This window comes from Artibeus jamaicensis, unplaced genomic scaffold (genome assembly GCF_021234435.1).
Source record: "Artibeus jamaicensis isolate MK-2021 breed Jamaican fruit bat unplaced genomic scaffold, CSHL_Jam_final contig_777, whole genome shotgun sequence".
NCBI classification, from domain to species: Eukaryota; Metazoa; Chordata; class Mammalia; order Chiroptera; family Phyllostomidae; genus Artibeus; species Artibeus jamaicensis.
The window spans coordinates 2,407,020-2,424,188 of NW_026521966.1; the positions used below are offsets into that span (position 1 = coordinate 2,407,020).

The following is a 17,169-nucleotide window of genomic DNA, read 5'->3' on the forward strand; positions in this document are numbered from 1 at the left end:
GATATGAGACATAATTTTATGTTCTGTTTGAAGTAGAATATTAAGTCCATTTCATTTATATTAATTAGTAATGCTCTACTGTGTTAGTTTGAATTATTTCAAGTAATAAGTATTCTGTTACTTTTCTGATCTAACATAATAAGTTGTAGTTTGGTCTTTAATCGAACTAGAAATTTTTTTAAGAGCTTTTTTTTTTCAAGATTTTATTTTTATTTTATTTTCAGAGAGAGGGGATGGGAGGGAGAAAGAGAGGGAGAGAAATATCAATGCGTGGTTGCCTCTCATATGTTCATTATTGGGGGCTTGGCCTGCAACCCAGGCACGTGCCCTGACTGGGAATTGAACCCCCACGACCCTTTGATTTGCAGCCCCTGCTCAATCCACTGAGCTATACCAGCCAGGGGTAGATTGTTGATATGCTTACATAATTACAAAGTATATTCTAAACAGTGCTTTTGTGGGGTAAAATGTGTCTGCATCAAGCATTACATAGAAATGGTGTTCTGGTTGGGATTTTTTAAGTGGCTGAGTTAAATCATAATAGTTTTTTTCTTTTTTACAGGTGACAGTTTTCATGTACTTAGTTTCTAAAGGCTTTCCAACTTAACAGTTATTTTAAAGAGGGGTTTGAAAATTTTAAAAAGACCTAAAAATAAGTAGGATGGTGGTAATCGATGACTTCGTAGTCCTGCCAGCCTGGCCACGTGGCACACACTGTGTCAGTTCAGTAGGTCATTCTTAGGTTTTTGTTCACTGCCTAGATGCTTTTTTCCCTGAGCATCTGACACTTCACAGTGTAAACATAAATAACTATTTGGAAAGCTCTTTTCATATGATGGTATGTCATAAATATGGAAACAGGTTGAGAAAACAGTTTCCTTCACATTCAATTGTCTTTATTAATGGTTGAGTAAAAGATGGCCACTAGTAGGTTTGCATGTTGTTTGTGAGAACGGGAGTCTAGATATTGGGTTTTATACACTGGACTCCTTTATCAAAGCTAATTTGTTCATAGGTTTCTGTTTTCCCTGCTTGAGCATTAATGAGGTTTGGAGCAGTATTGTAGTCTCACAGCTGTCATCACAGTGGCTGTGCTTCCTGTCTTTCTCCCCCCGTGATGTAGCTTGACTTATTCTACGTGAAACCTTTTCTACCCTTTTTAAAAGATTTTATTTATTTATCTTTAGAGGGGAAGGGAAGGAGAGAGGGAGAGAAATACCAATGTATGGTTGCGTCTTGTGTATCCCCTGCTGGGAACTGGCCTGCGACCCAGGCGTGTGCCCTGACTAAGAATCCTTTGAGAGACGATGATCCTTTGGTTCCCAGTCCCACGCTCAATCCACTGAGCTATGCCAGCCAGGGCCTTTTCTACTTTTTATATGACTATTAATCATCTTATTTTACAGTGCTAGCATAGAAAAATAAATTTGCTGTGATTTTTTTTCTTTTGCAGATGCATGTTGATCAATAGATACTTACATTTTTCAGTTGTGAACTGTAGCTATACCTAGTTACAATGACATTTTTCTTTTTATATTTGTGTATGTGTTGCTTTGTCAGTGACCTGAAGATAAAGGTTGGAGATAGGCATATCAATGCTCACAAGTTTGTCCTGGCGGCCCGCAGTGACAGCTGGAGTCTGGCCAGTTTGTCTTCCACCAAGGAGCTGGACCTATCAGGTGAGCCTCTGACCAGTTGGGGACTCAAACCTGCCAGCACAGGAAGTCTTGGCAGAAGGTTAAGGTGTGTCATTTTGAAGAATTTGTGGTTTAATGAAAGTGTAATATTTTTCTTAGCAATCAGTGGTGGTTATGAACTAGTAAATAATTAGTGAATCATTAGGTTTACTACCTGGCTAATAAGTAGTAAATATTTGAGTATCTATAGTATTTTTTCTTTTAAGCCTCACCTGAGGATATATTTATTGATTTTGGTTGGAGAGAGGGGGAGAGAGAGACAGACAGACAGACACAAGCATTGATCAGTTGCCTCATACACTCCCTGATTGGGGATGGAACCCACAACCTTTTGGTGCATGGGACATTGCTCCAGCCATCTGAGCCACCCAGGCAATGCTGTAGTACTTTTATAATTATAAACTTTAAGTCTGTCCAGAAGCTTTTTATATAATAGTATGCTATAATTATGGGAGCACATGTAGAAAAAAGACTGTCATTCCAAAAAAAACGTCCTGCTGTTCAGTTGCTTAAAATGTAATCATGGCTTCCAGAGTACTTTTTCTGGTCTATAAGAACTGAATTCAGAAGTAATAGTTACTCCAAAAAATAACAGTATTCTTTATTTAAAATCAAAGGATGTGCCTCATTCTTCATGATTTGAATAGGTGCACTGAGCTGCTTAAAGTTGTTATTTAGTTGTTTTATTCCACATTGTGTTGTGTAGAATTTGGATAAATATGGTGGTAAATAGACAAAAATACTTTCAAAAGCTTACTTTAAAATACATTTTTAGATAACATTTATCTAACTGCTGTTTTTTAATTATTTTTTAAAGATTTTATTTATTTATTTTTAGAGAGGGGAAGGGAGGTCGAAAGAGAGGGAGAGAAACATCAATGTGTGGTTGCCTCTTATGTGGCCCCCACTGGGAACCTGGCCCACATCCCAGGCATGTGCACTGACTAGGAATTGAACTAACGACCCTTTGGTTTACAGCTTGCGCTCAATCCACTGAGCTACACCAGCCAGGGCTTGCTGGTTTTTTTTTTTAAAAGCAAATTTTAACCCTAGCCATTGTAGCTGAGTTGGTTGGAGTGTTGTCCTGTACACCAAAAGGCTGCATGTTCAATTCCCAGTCAGGGCACACACCTGGGCTGTGGGTTCAGTTCCTAGTTGGGGCACATATGAGAAGGCAACTAATCAATGGTTCTCTCACATCAGTCTTTTTCTCTCTTCCTCCCTTCCTCTGTCTCTAAAATCAATAAACATGTCTTCATGTGAGGATTAAATAAAATTAATTAAAATTTAAAAAGCAAATTTTAAGTTATATTCTGCTATTAATAGTCATGAGAATTTCAATATATGGTAAGGAGAATACCTACACATTAAATTGTGAGTTACTTGCAGAAATAATTGGCCCTGTGGAAATTCTGCTGAATTGTATCAGCTCACAATTCAGAAGGTACTTTTTCCATGTGCAGTACTACGAACACTGAGACAATTATAGTCTTTGCCATATAGAGCTCATATTCTGTTAGAGGAAATGGGCTAATAATTATAAATCATTTCAGCCCTGGCTGGTGTGGCTCAGTGGATTGAGCACTGGCCTGCAAACCAAAGGGTCGCTGGTTCGATTCCCAGACAGGGCACATGCCTGGGTTGTGGGCCAGGTCCCTAGTAGGCAGCGTGTGAGAGGCAACCACACATTGATGTTTCTCTTTTTCTCTTTCTCCCTCCCAAATCATTTCAGGCCAGGACTATGTATATGATAATATAATTACTTTATATCTAATGTACAGAAGACACAAACTTGGGCTGTTTAGGAAGGTGTCAGAGGTAACTTAACACCTTAGCAGTGTTGCAGAGGTTAAGTAGGCACTTATCTCAAGGATTTAGGGAGGCAGATGCCTAATGCTTCTCTATGGTCAATGAACTCACAGTATGATCATTTGTAGTGTTTATTTAACCTGAAGTCCCTAAGTCAGAGTTGTAAACATATGAATATACATGCGTGCACGCACATGTGCCTATGCATTCATGTCTATAACTGAAACATGTGCTTGGGAAATAGTGTTTACTGAAATGGCACCAGTCCACATGATTGAAATATCTGAGCAGAGCTTTTCTGTTTTAAAAATCTTTTGAAGCCATATGTCTTTGACTCCCTATTACAACTCTGGATAATGTTAAAACCCATCAGATCACAAGGTGTTCTTCACAAAATAACATGATAGGATCTTGATTACATGAACAGATAGATTGCAAAGATTAGAAGAGAAGAATAAGGAAATGTCCAGCTTTGTTAGAAAAAAAGTTTAGAATAAGTTAGCATCTTTTGATATCTACATGATCAGAAATTGATAACCCAAGTAGTTGAGGGGTTTATGAAATTGGTACTGTTACACATTGCCAGTCACACTATAAGTGGGTATGACAGTTTTAGAAAGTGGTCAGGGTATAAAATAATCCTATTTTTTTAACCTCATCATTTAACCTCTGTTGGATGGATTCTATCAAAAGGTAATTCAGACACAGTGTGGTATCACGTGTAATTGTGAAGTACTGAGTGTGACCAGAATGAATGAGAGTGGGAAAAATGAAATACCGGCTGCTCCCCAGAACAAATCAGATTGCACAAGAACATACCAAAAAATACATGGACATATAAAAGACCCAATTTAAACATTAAATTAAAATTTTTGTTTTTACTTTTTAGTACAGCATACATTTAAGAGCAACTTCAGCTCACTGACCATCTGACCAGAAGGTTGTATTACTGTGAATTAGGTTTTCTAGAGTTTAGGAAAGTAAAATGTTAATGACTTTCAGTGTGCCCGAACTCTTCTCCTGTTGTAAGTAATAAGCATGGTTTGATCCCTGCTATAAGGTTTGCTTTCAGGAGTGCTTCTCTGCAGAGAAAAGTTTTTTGTGGTGTTGGTAGATCAGGCACCTACTAAGACAGCTGATAGTAGAGCTATGGCATCTTTACTTTTTTTATACAATTTATCTTTGAAGTAAATCTGGGGGAGGATTCCAAGGAGGTGGTGGCATGTGTGACCCTCTTCACGTTTAATTGGGTTTTGCCCAGCAGTTCTGCTGAATTGCCTGGGTGGGTATAGGTGAGACTGCCTAAATCTGGGGTCGCAGCCGGTGAAACTGCCTAGGAGCCTGTGTGTTATGTGACACCTGGAAGCACTGACTGCATGGCTGGCCAGCAGTTTCAAGGAGATTGGAAATAGATCCCTGTAAACAAGTGTATAAATAGTGTAAAAGCTATGTTTTAAATGATTGGACTATTCCACACGAATGAGGTTGATTTAATAATTTTATTAATAGTGTTTCTCAAAATTATGTTATTCATATCACAGATGTTGAGTGGCAGGCACTTTTCAAGATGCTAGGGATACAGCAGTAAACAAAATTACATTTTTATTGCATGGAACGTGTATATTCTTAGAGAGATTGACTTTCTAAGCTCCACATTGATACTTCTCAACATTCAAAACGGCACAATTTTAATTCTATTAATTATTAAAGAGTTGTAGCATATGTTGATAAAGATACAATGGACATGGTTTAAAACCTACTTGGATATATGAAAATTTTCTTAAATCATGCCTTGTCCAAAAATGTAAAATGTTTTATGCCTGATACAACGTACTGACAAAGGAACAAATACTTCTGTAGGATTCTTGCCAGAAATGCATAACCTCAGTCTGATTAAGAGAAAGTATTAGCTCAAATTGAGGAACAGTCCTCTAAATAACTGGCTGGTATTACTGAAATACTTTAATTTTAAGGTTATGACAGATAAGATTTAGGAACTGTTACAGATTGAGGGACACTAAGGGAGCCATAATAACTAAATACAACGTGGAATCGTCACTTGGATTCTGTACCATAAAAAAGGACATTACTGGGAAAACTGGCAAAATTTATGAAGATCTATAAATTTGTTAATAGTACTATGTGGTCCTAATTACCTGATTTTGATCATTTTACTGTGGCTATAAGATGTTAATATTAGGGGAAGATGGGTAAAGGGTATATGGGAACTCTACAACTTTTCTGCAAGTCTGAAATTGTTTCAGAATGTATACATTTATTTCTTACTAATTATTTTAAGTATTAAAATGTGAGTTTGTAAAGATACTGATTGCTTATCTGTAAAGAGAAAGAATAATATAGCTATCAGCTCAACACAGTGTGACAAATGTTAAGGCCAAGAGAGCCCTATATTTCTTTATAAAATAAAACAGCTTGCTTCAGGCAAAGCTATTTGTTTATAGCTTCTCTATAGCTCTTAAGCAATAGCAGCTAACACTATGAGAGGTTCCAATGCATTGGAATGGCTGTTTTGAAGCTAGAGTTTCTTGCATGCTTTCTCCAGCAGAGATCTTACGGTTCCCTGGCATAAGATTTTATGGTGAGTCACTTGGTTTCCAGGAATGTGTCCTTGTGTTCATGCTGGGTAACAGAAAGCATTCTTCCCTCTGTCCCCATCTGGGTAGGAAAGCTATGCACTAAAGCAGCACCTGGGAGGGTACACTGTGCAGTGGCAATAGCCTAGTTTTAGTGTCCCAGTTCCATGCTGGGGCGCACGAAGGTGCCACCGCAAACTCACAGGGATCTGCATGATATTTTTAGTTTTTAAGAGAAACAACAGTAGTCAACATCTGTTGGCTATTGTGAGATAGTTTTTCATAGAAGGCATTGTGACTTTTTCCTTTCTCTATCTTGGATTCCTCGCTTTGTGAAAAGTTAGCAGGTGTGTCATAAGGACACTCAAACCAGCCTTGTGGCTTGTGGCTAGCGGCTGATCCCCCTCCAGAGATTGTCTTAGGGCTTCAAAAATCTATTTCATCTGAGGTTGTATCCCCTTACTCAATCCCAATGTTGCTTTTGTGTTTTTCTCCCTCATCTTTGATTATGCTCAGTTTGTTGGAATGTTGGTTTAAAATACAGCTTTCGCCCCGCTATTCAAAAGCAGAGATCTCCTATGAAACCTTTAGTACGCTGAGATGGCATAAAGTAAAGAAGGAATTGCTGTTAATTTGTGTGGAAATTTTTTTAGCAATCCTAGACCCCCAAAATAACCTACTACATTATACCAATTAACACATAAAACCTAGTCACACTAATAAAAAAGTAAAAGCTACAGTGGTGTGCACTGCCTCTACCACAGCTTGCTGCAAACCGTGCTGTTTTCATCTTTAGCCTTTTTTTTTTTTTTTGGTTTGTGAAAACAAGTACTCTGTAGGGCTTTTTAAAAGCAAACTGGCATAACATGAACTGTCAAAAAGCAAAAGTAGTCTTTTAATAATAGCAATTTTTTGTATAGCATTTATTATATGGTGGTAGTGTTCTGAGTGCTCTACATGAATTAACTCATTTTTAAATTTTTAATTTTTAATGTATTTTATTGATTATGCTATTACAGTTGTCCCGTTTTCCCCCTTCACTCCCCTTCACCCTGCACACCCCCTCCCACCCACATTGCCCCCTTCAGTTCATGTCCATGGGTCATACATATAAGTTCTTTAGCTTTTACATTTCCCATACTATTCTTGCCCTCCCCCTGCCTATTTTCTGCCTACCATCTATGCTACTTATTGTCTGTACCTTTTCCTCCTCTCTCCCTCTCCCACTCCCCTGTTGAGAACGCTTCATGTGATCTCCATTTCTGTGGTCTGTTTCTGTTCTAGTTGTTTGCTTAGTTTGCTTCCATTTTTGTTTTAGGTGTGGTTGTTAGTAATTATGAGTTTGCTGTCATTTTACTATATATATTTTTTATCTTCTTTTTCTTAGATAAGTCCCTTTAACATTTCATAAAATAAGGGCTTGGTGATGATAAACTCCTTCAATTTGACCTTATCTGAGAAGCACTTTATCTGCTCTTCCATTCTAAATGAAAGCTTTGCTGGACAGAGCAATCTTCAATGTAGATCCTTGCCTTTTATGATTTGGAATACTTCTTTCCAGCCCCTTCTTGCCTGTAAGGTTTCTTTTGAGAAATCAGCTGACAGTCTGATGGGAACTCCTTTGTAGGTTAACTGTCTTCTTTTCTCTTGCTGCTTCTAGGATTCTCTCCTTCATTTTTATCTTGGGTAATGTAATTATGATGTGCCTTGGTGTGTACCTCCTTGGATCCACCTTCTTTGGGACTCTCTGAGCCTCCAGGACTTCCTGGAAGTCTAATACCTTTGCCAGATTGGGGAAATTCTCCTTTATTATTTGTTCAAATAACTTTTCCTCTTGTTGCTGTTTCTCTTCCCTTTCTGGTACCCTTATAATTTGGATGTTGGAACGTTTAAAGGTGTCCTGGAGGTTCCTAAGCCTCTCCTCATTTTTTGGAATTCTTGTTTCTTCATTCTGTTCTGGTTGAATGTTTCTTTTTTCTGGTCCACTCCATTGATGTGAGTCCCAGTTTTCTTCCCATCACTATTGGTTCCCTGTGCATTTTCCTTTATTTCACTTAGTGTAGCCTTCATTTTTTCATCTAATTTGTGACCAAATTCAACCAGTTCTGTAAGCATCCTGATCACCAGTACTTTGAACTGTGCATCTGATAGGGTGGCTATCTCTTCATCGCTTAGTTGTAATTTTTTCTGGAGCTTTGATCTGTTCTTTTATTTGGACCTTTTTTTTTTGTCTAGATGCACCTGCTATGTAGTGAGGGGCTGAGCCTTAGGTGTTTATCAGGGTAGGGCAACCCATGTCTCTGGGTTGTGAGGCTGTATGTGGGGCAGCGGTCCGAGAGGGAACAGTGCTGCTTGCTCTGCTCTCTGCCGTTTTCAGCCCCTTCTGATGCTTCCCCCAAGCAAACCGGGCCCTTCTGGCGCTCATTCCCATGTGGGTCTCTCCAGCGAACTCTCCTGTGAGGCTGGGAGTCTCTCTAGGCACCTCCACCCCCGCAGGCGGTTTCAGTTGGTGTGTTCGGGCTTTATTTCCCTGCACTGGGACCCTGGGTTGTGTGGTCTGTCTGGCTCCCCAGTGTCTCCTGGTTTATCTATGTGGGAATGTGGGACCACTCAGTCCACCAGCCACCCTGCCCCCGAACCCTTTACCTCCCGGATCCCTGGCTCCACCCCTCCTTCCAGTCTGGATAAATGTGTGTATTTTAACTCCTGTTTGTTGGACTTCCTTACAGTTCGATTTTCTGTCAGTTCTGGTTGTTTTTTGTTTTTAAATTGTTGTCCTTGTTTTGGTTGTGTGAGGAGGCACAGTGTGTCTACCTATACCTCCATCTTGGCCGGAAGTGCAACTCATTGATCTTGAGAGCAACACTTTGAGGTAAGTACTATCATTTATTCCCAGTTTATAGTTGAGAAAACTGTGAAGCACAGCAGAATTAAATAACTCACCCAAGATCACAATATTAAGTGTCCCAGCTGGGCTTTGAACCCAGTCTGTTCGGCTGCAGTATTCATGCCATTAACAATGCTGTGCTGCCTATCACTTCTGGTTCCTTTTATACCCAACTTCATTGAGGTATAAAGGAAGTGAAATAAATTGCCTGTCTTACAAGTGTATAGTTTATCTCCCTTAAAGTTTCCTCATGGCTCTTTTTAATCTATCCTTTTTACTGTCTGTGTCCACAGGTAACCAGTGATTTGCTTTCACTCATTGTAGGTTAGTTTTCACTCTCTAGACTTTTATAAAAATAGGATTATAGAGCAGATAGTGTCTTTTGTCTACTTCATTTACTCAGGATAAAGATTTTGAAACTCATCCAAAATATCAGTATGTTGTTATGGTTTTAGTTGTTTGTTCTTTATTATTACTGAGTAGTAGTCCACGTATTAATATACCACAGTGTTTTTTTCTTAAGTTACCTCTAAATAATGTATAGTATTGAGATTCGCTGTTTTTTTTTAAAGATTTTATTTATGTATCTTTAGAGGGGAAGGGAAGGAGAGAGGGAGAGAAACATCAATGTGTGGCTGGCCCTCGTGTGTCCCCTGCTGGGAACTGGCCTGCCCCCAACCAGGAATCAAACTGCTATCCCTTGGTTTGCGGGCTCGCGCTCAATCCACCGAGCCACATCAGCCAGGGCAACAGTTTATTTTTTCATTGACCTCTTGTGGACATTTATATTTTTCTTAGTTTTTGGCTATTACAAATAAAATTACTATGCTCGGTTATGCATATGTCTTTGTGTAGGCATGTGTTTTCATTTCTCCTGAGTAAATACTTTAGGAGTAACTACTTAAGAAACCATGAAACTTTTGCAAAACGGAGGAGCCATCTTACATTCCCATCAGCAGTATATGTAAGAGTTCAGTGGTGCCACATCTGCGCTGACCCTTGGCACGGTCAGCTTGTTTTTTCATTCTAATGGATGTGGAGGGCGTTGTGTTTTTATTTTACATTCCTTTGATGACAAATACTGTTGAACATCATTTAATGTGTTGTGAAGTGTCTGTTCCTGTCTTTTGCCATATTAAAATTGGGTTGTCTTAATTTTGAATTTTTGAGTTCTATATATCATCTGGATACAAGTTGTTTGTCTGAAAGGAAGCATTCTTGCCTTATTCCTGGTCTCAGGGAAACAATTGAGATCTTAAATTGTTATATATAGATATTAGTTGTAGATTTTTCATAGATGTGCTTTATCAGTTTGAGTATTCCTAGTTTTTTTGAACATATGAATTGGTTTTGAATTTTGTCAAACACTGTTTTCTATATATTGAAATGATTGTATCAGTTTTGTCCTTTATATTATTAATATAGTGGATTAAATTAATTTTTTAAATATTAAATTAAACTTGTACTCCTGGGAAAAACCTATTTAGTTATTATATTATCCTTTTTATATATGTTGTTGGATCCTATTTGCCACTACTTTGTTAAAGATTTTTTACATTGGTAATCATGAGGGATACTGATGTGTAATGTTCTTTTTTGTAATGTCTTTGTTAAGTTTTGCTTTTAGAGTTATGTATGCCTCATACAATGAGTCAGCCATGATCCCTCATTCTCCATTTTCTGAAAAAGCTTTGTAAGACTGGAGTATTTGTTTTCCTTGAATGTTTGATAGAATTCATTGCTGAAATCATCTGAGTCTGGAATTTTCATTTGGGGAAGGTTTATGGTAAGTTTCTTCAGTAGGTATAGAGATGTTCACAGTTTTTTGTGTGTCCATTTTACCTAATTATTGAATTTGGCTGTATAAAGTTTGTCATTTTCTCTTATCCTTTTACTGTCTATAGCAGCAACTTCTTTTTTATTCCTGGTATTGGTTACTCATGCTCTTTCTTTCTCCCGATCAGTCTGGTTAGAAGTCTATCAGTTCTATTGATCTTTTCAAAGAATCAACTTTTGGCTTTGTTAAAGTTGTCTTTTTTGTTTTCTATATTATTGATTTCTGCCTTTTACTTACTTTGGATTTACTTTACTTTTTTTCTGATTTCTTAGAGTGAAACCTTAGATAATTTAGTCTTTTTTAAGTTTTCTCTAAGCACTGCTCTAGCTGCATCCTGCAAATTTTGATATGTTGTGTTTTCATTGTCATTTAGTTCACAGGATATATTTCAATTTTCCTTGGGGTTTCTTCTTTGGCCCATGACTTAGGTAGAAGGATGTTGCTTAATTTTCATATATTTGGGGTTTTTCTAGATATTTTATTGGTACTGATTTCTAATTTAATTCTGTTATTGTCAGCGAACACATTTTATATGATTTTGATGCTTTTAAATTTATTAAAATGTTTTTATGGCTCAGTGCTTTATCTTGGTGAATACATATATGTATACTTGAAAGTATATTTGAAGTTGCTGAATGTAGTGTTCTACTTCTTTTTTAAAAGATTTTATTGACTTATTTTTAGAGAGAGGAGAAGAGAAGGAGAGATCAAGAAACATTGATATGTTGCTTCTTGTATGCTCCCACCTGGAGACCTGGCCTGCAACTCAGGCATGAGCCCTGACTGGGAATTGAACTGGCAACCTTCCAGTTTGCAGGCTGGCACTCAGTCCACTGAGCCACACCAGCCAGGGTGGATGTAGTGTTCTTTAAATGTTATTTAGATCAACATGTTTGATAATATTGTTCAGACCTTGTGTATATTATTGTCTTCTTATGACCAGTTCTGTCAATTTCTTAAAGGTGGGTGTTAACATCTGTAATTTCAGGATTATCGAGTTCTCCCTTTAATTCTGTCAGCTTTTGCTTCATTTATTTTTGGTCCTATGTCCTTATGCAGATACACATTCATAATTATTACAACTTCTTGATGAATTATGACTTTTATCATTTTGAAATGAAAATTTTGATATTTGGTAATAATTTGTCTTAAAGTCTCTTTTACTTGATATTAAACAATCACTTTGGTCTTCTTATATGTACTGTTTGCATGACATATCTTTTTCTATTTGTGTACTTTCAACTTATTTATGACTTTATATTTGAAATGCATCCCTAGTAGCCAGCATTTAGTGAGGTCTTGCTTTTTTTTTTAGCTTTTTTTTATAATTAGAGTTTTATAGACCATTAAATTAATAATGCGATATTTTTTAAGGCTACCATTTTATTTGTTTTTGTTTGTCCTCTTTTTATGTTCCCATTTTATTGCTTTCTTTGGGTTAATTTTAATATTTAGATTTATCTGTTGACTTTTTGACTGTGTCTCTTCACACTATTGTTTAGTGGGTCGTCTAGGGCAAAGTTCCTTAATCTCATTGCTGTTGCTATTTGGGGTTAGATATTTCTTTGTTGTGGGAGATGTCCTGTGGATTGTGGGGTATTTGGCAATATCCCTGGCACTCGATGCCAATAGCGCTCCCTCGTTTTGACAACCAGAAATATTTCTGGGCATTGACAGATGCCCCTTGGGAGGCAAAATCGCCCTGGTTGAGAACCAGTCCTCTGTATGTCTGATATATTTATAGTCTAACGTCTGTTTGTACTATATCATGTAAAACATAAAAAGTTTGCAACCATATAGGTCCCTTTAACACCTTTGTCACTGACCATTATGTCATAGTTGTCATGTATTACATGTATGTATATTGAAAATCCTACTAACATCAGTTTTGCTCTTACCAGTCATACCTACCTTAGCAAGCCTAAGAGAATAAAAAATCATTTATATTTACTGAAATATTTCCATTTTGGTTGTTCTTCCTTCATTCTCCCAAGATCCGGATTTTCTTCTGGTATAGTTTCCCTCAAACCTGAAGGACTTCCTTTAGCATTTCCTGTTGGCTAAAGCTGCTAGTGACAAATTGTCTTCTTTCATCTGAGGATGTCTGTATTTTGCCTTCATTTCTAAAGGATATTTTCTCTGTAAACCTGAGTTGACATTTCTTTTTTTTAGCACTTTGAAGATGCTCTACTGTGTTCTGATCTCTGTAGTTTCTGATAAGAAATCTGTAGTCATTGGAATCTTTCACTTGTGTATGACAGTCGTTTTTCTCTAGTTGCTTTCAGTTCAGTAATGTTACCTATGTTCACATTGTTGTGCAGCCAAGCACCAGAACTTTTTCCTTTTACAGAGTTGAAGTTACACACCCTTTAAACAGCAACTCCCTGTTTCCTCCCTATTTCCAGCCCCTGGCAACTAATATTCCACTTTTCTGTTTCTATGAACTTGAGGACTTTAATTACCTCATACGAGTGAAATCATACAGTATTTATCTTTTTGTGACTGGTTTATTTTACTTAATATAATGTCCTCAAGGTTCATCCATGTTGTAGTGTGTGTCAGAATCTTTTGAATGCTGAATAACGTTCCATTGCGTGTATATAACCACAATTTGTTTATCCATACACCCAATGATGGACGTTTGCATTGCTTCCACATCTTGGCTGTTGTGAATAATGCTGCTGTTAATATGGGTGTGCAAATATCTTTTCAAGATCCTGCTTTCAGTTTTGGCGGGGGGCATGTATCCAGAGGTGAAATTGCTGGATTATATAATTATTGTATTTAAATTTTTTTGAGGAACCGCTATACTGTTTTTTGTAGGGACTGTACCATTTTACATTTCCACCAACAGTGCACAGGATTTCGGGTTCTCCACATCATCACCAACACTTACTATTTTCTGGTGGGTTTTTTTTTTGGACAATGGTTAATCTAGTGAATGTGAGGCTAGACTTGCTCTTTATGTTTAATTTGCAGCAGGGTTTTTTTTTTTTTAAGATTTTGTTTCTTTATTTTTACAGGGTAAGGGAAGGAGAGGAGAGAAATATCAATGTATTTTTCTTACAGGTCCCCTGCTGGGAACTGGCCTGCAACCCAGGCATGTGCCCTGACTGTGAATCGAACCATGATCCTTTGGTTCACAGGCCCGCACTTAATCCACTGAGCTACACTAGTCAGGGCTACAACAGTTTTATTATGATGTGTCTAGGTACAATTATGTTCTTGTGTGGAGGTCCTAGATCTCGAATCTAAAAATACATGTCTGTCACCAAATTTGGAAAGTTCTTGACCATAATTTCTTTAGATAGTTTTCATCTTCAACCTCTTTCTTTTCTCATTCTGAGACTCCAGTGAACACATGCTGTAAACCTCTGTTACTATCCCACAAATCTCCTTGCAGCTCTTTTTTTCCTCCCAATCCTTTTTCTGTCTGTTCTTTAGATAGGATAATTCCTATCCATCTATTCTCAAGTTTAGACTTTCCATTGCCAGTTTCATTCTGCTTTTGAATCCATTGTGTGAGTTTTTATAACATATATTATAATTTTCATTTCTATAATTTGTGTTTGTACTTTTTTTTAAGTTTACATGCCATATAGTTCTATCTCTTCATTTCAAGTGTGTTTTCTTCACCTTCTGGAGCACCATTACATTTTCAAGTCTTCGAGAAATCCTATGTCTGGGTCATCTTGGGTTAGACTATGTCACTTGTCTTTTCCTTTGAGAAATGGTCATGTTTTTCTGATCATCTTTTTTTGTATTAAATGATTTTGTATTATATCCTGGACATTGTGATTATGTTATATGGACTCTGGGTCCTGCATAATCCTCTGGAAACTGTTGGCTCTTTTTAGGTTCGGACTGCAAATTCTGTTTCACCTTCTATGGGTAGTGGTTCAGATATCACTTCAGTTCTTAAAGCTGGGTTTGAGACTGTTCCATGCACGGGTAGCTAGATGTGCACCAGAGTCCTCTATAGGTTCTTGTATGGAATGAGGAGGCCTCCTTCTCTTGCTCCCCCTCCTGTTTCATCTTCCCAGAAAGATGGAGTTTTAGGCATCCCCATTGTAACAGCCACAGAGAGGGAAAAAATCTGGAAAGTCATCCACTGCGATAGCTTCTTTAAGTTTTTCCTGCCTATACAATTGAGCCGCTTTTGTTTACTTTTTAGAATCCTCAGGTGTTTCTCTGTACTCTGTCTAGAGTTTTTAGCTATAAACAGTTGAAATAGGATGGGTTGTTACATTGTGGTAACAGAATTAGAATCTTTATCCTTTAATTTTTTTTTTGTTGTGGATTATTTAGAAGTATGATTTGGGGGTTATTTTTATTTTTAAGAAGTTATATTTAGCCCTGGCTGGTGTAGCTCAGTGGATTGAGCATCGGCCTGCGAACCAAATGATCCCAGTTCGATTCCCAGTCAGGGCACATGCCTGGGTTGCGGGCCAGTCCCCAGCAGGGGATGCATGAGGGGCAACCATACATTGATGTTTCTCCCCCTCTCTCCTTCCCTTCCCCTCTAAAGCTAAATAAATAAAATCTTTTAAAAATTAAGTTATATTTAAGGGTGCAGCCTTAAGTTGATTAAAGAGGGTGTTTTTACTGATGAAAGATGCAATCTGTCGTGAGTTTTTAATTTTATTAGTCGAAAACTTCGGTACTAAGTAGGTGAAGAAAGAATAGTTGGAAACTCAAAGACAATTTAATTAAATCAGAGTAGGAGATTCAAAATACCTTTCTCAGCTTTTGACGGATTAAACAGGATATAAGTAACAATTAATTTCTTCAGGGTGCTTCATGTATGGTTAATTAAATGCAGATAAGTTTATTCCCATTTTTTTCAAATGTTTTGTAAAACATTTGTTTAAAATCAGATTAAAACAACAATAACAACAAAAGCCTCGGCTACGTAAACAATCTCAATTCCTCCAGAATGTGTGTGCGCGTCTTGGTCTGCAGTGAAGTCAGACGTGTGGTGTTCCGTTCCTTCTCCTCCTTGCCGTCTCTCGCCAGCATGTGCGGTGGGCCTTCTGAGGGCGGGGTGCTGCTAGCGGCAGGTACATATGCCCGTTGTGGAAGTCAGCTGGTTTCACTGCTCAGAGTCTGCTTCTTCTAAAGGTAACTCCTGGTTTATGGGGTCATCTGACTGTTATGGCCATTGGCTTAAGTATTCATTGCTTAAGTGTACATTGGAAGTAGACTGTATGTTGCCTAACAGTTTACAGTTGGAAGCACACATCTCCTCCTGGTTCAGTATTCTCTGCCCACCTTATACCACTGGCTGATTCGTGTGAGTCTCAAAGTAGAGTTATTTTCAGTATATTTTGGAGATTAAGGGAAGAGTCAAAGCAGGAGTGGGAACGCTTAGAGATCACTTGAATCTTATTTTCTTTGAAATTTGGGGGCTTTCCAGGAAATCCCTACTGGTGGTAGTTTTGAAAAAAATTATTTAGGTTTTGGTTTATCAGTTGTATAAATCAAGTTTATTGCTTTGGACAATTTGAGGGAAGGTTATTAAAGGGAACCAGACAGATTTTAAAACAGAATTAAAGAGACTACCAACAGAGAAGACATTTGAATGTGGTGATGCTGGGGACTCGGTTGTCATTAGGATTAGCTACCTTTCTAAGATAAGGCTGCGTGAGAGGGGTAGTATACCCAGTCTTGGCGTTTTGGGTGACTGGACAAATCGTATGACTTACGTATTTGTTTTTTTCATTAAGAGACCCCTGAGCTATTAAACCCAATTTACAAAGCTAGCTTTAAAATTCATCTTGCTTCCACCCTAGCTGGTGTAGCTCAGTGGATTGAGCTGGGCCTGGGAATCAAAGGATTGTGGTTCAATTCCCAGTCAGGGCACATGCCTGGGTTGCAGGCCAGTTCCCAGCGGGGGATGCACAAAAGGCAACCATACATTGATGTTTCTCTCCCTCTCTCCTGCCCTTCCCCTCTAGAGATTAATAAATAAAATCTTTTAAAATAAATAAATAAATAAATAAATAAAATTCATCCTACTTCCAAGATTTACTCTATATACCTTAGATTAGTTGAAGTGTTTCGTTAACCTTATTCTTTAAATAAATCTAGTTAGAATGTTGTCTGATTTTAAAATGTTTCTCTCAAAACATTTAAAAGTGCTGTTATTTCATTACCAGGTAAGAAAGAAAAGGAAAAAAAATAAGCCTTAACATAATCACTGTCAGCACCTTGGTGTATTTTCTTTCACAGTTTCTTTTTTAAAGCCTTTTGTTTTTTGTTGTTTAATATTTGGCTTTTTTTAAATTTCCCACTACAGTTGGAAGAAAAGAGATTAATAAGAGCTCATCAGTTGTTGCCTAATTA

At 37.6% G+C, this 17,169-nt stretch overlaps 1 protein-coding gene across 3 annotated transcripts in view; it reads left to right on the forward strand.

The window, feature by feature from the left end:
• The window catches only part of ANKFY1 (ankyrin repeat and FYVE domain containing 1), an 87,847-nt gene that overhangs the window by 23,785 nt on the left and 46,893 nt on the right, over positions 1 to 17,169 (forward strand). For 2 of the 3 annotated variants that reach the window (XM_037133055.2, XM_037133056.2), the window contains exon 3: positions 1,561 to 1,679. The exons of the other annotated variant lie outside the window; for it this stretch is intronic. In XM_037133055.2, coding sequence (XP_036988950.2) covers positions 1,561 to 1,679 — 119 coding nt within the window. The remainder of the gene's footprint in view (positions 1 to 1,560; positions 1,680 to 17,169) is intronic. 3 annotated transcript variants of the gene reach the window in all.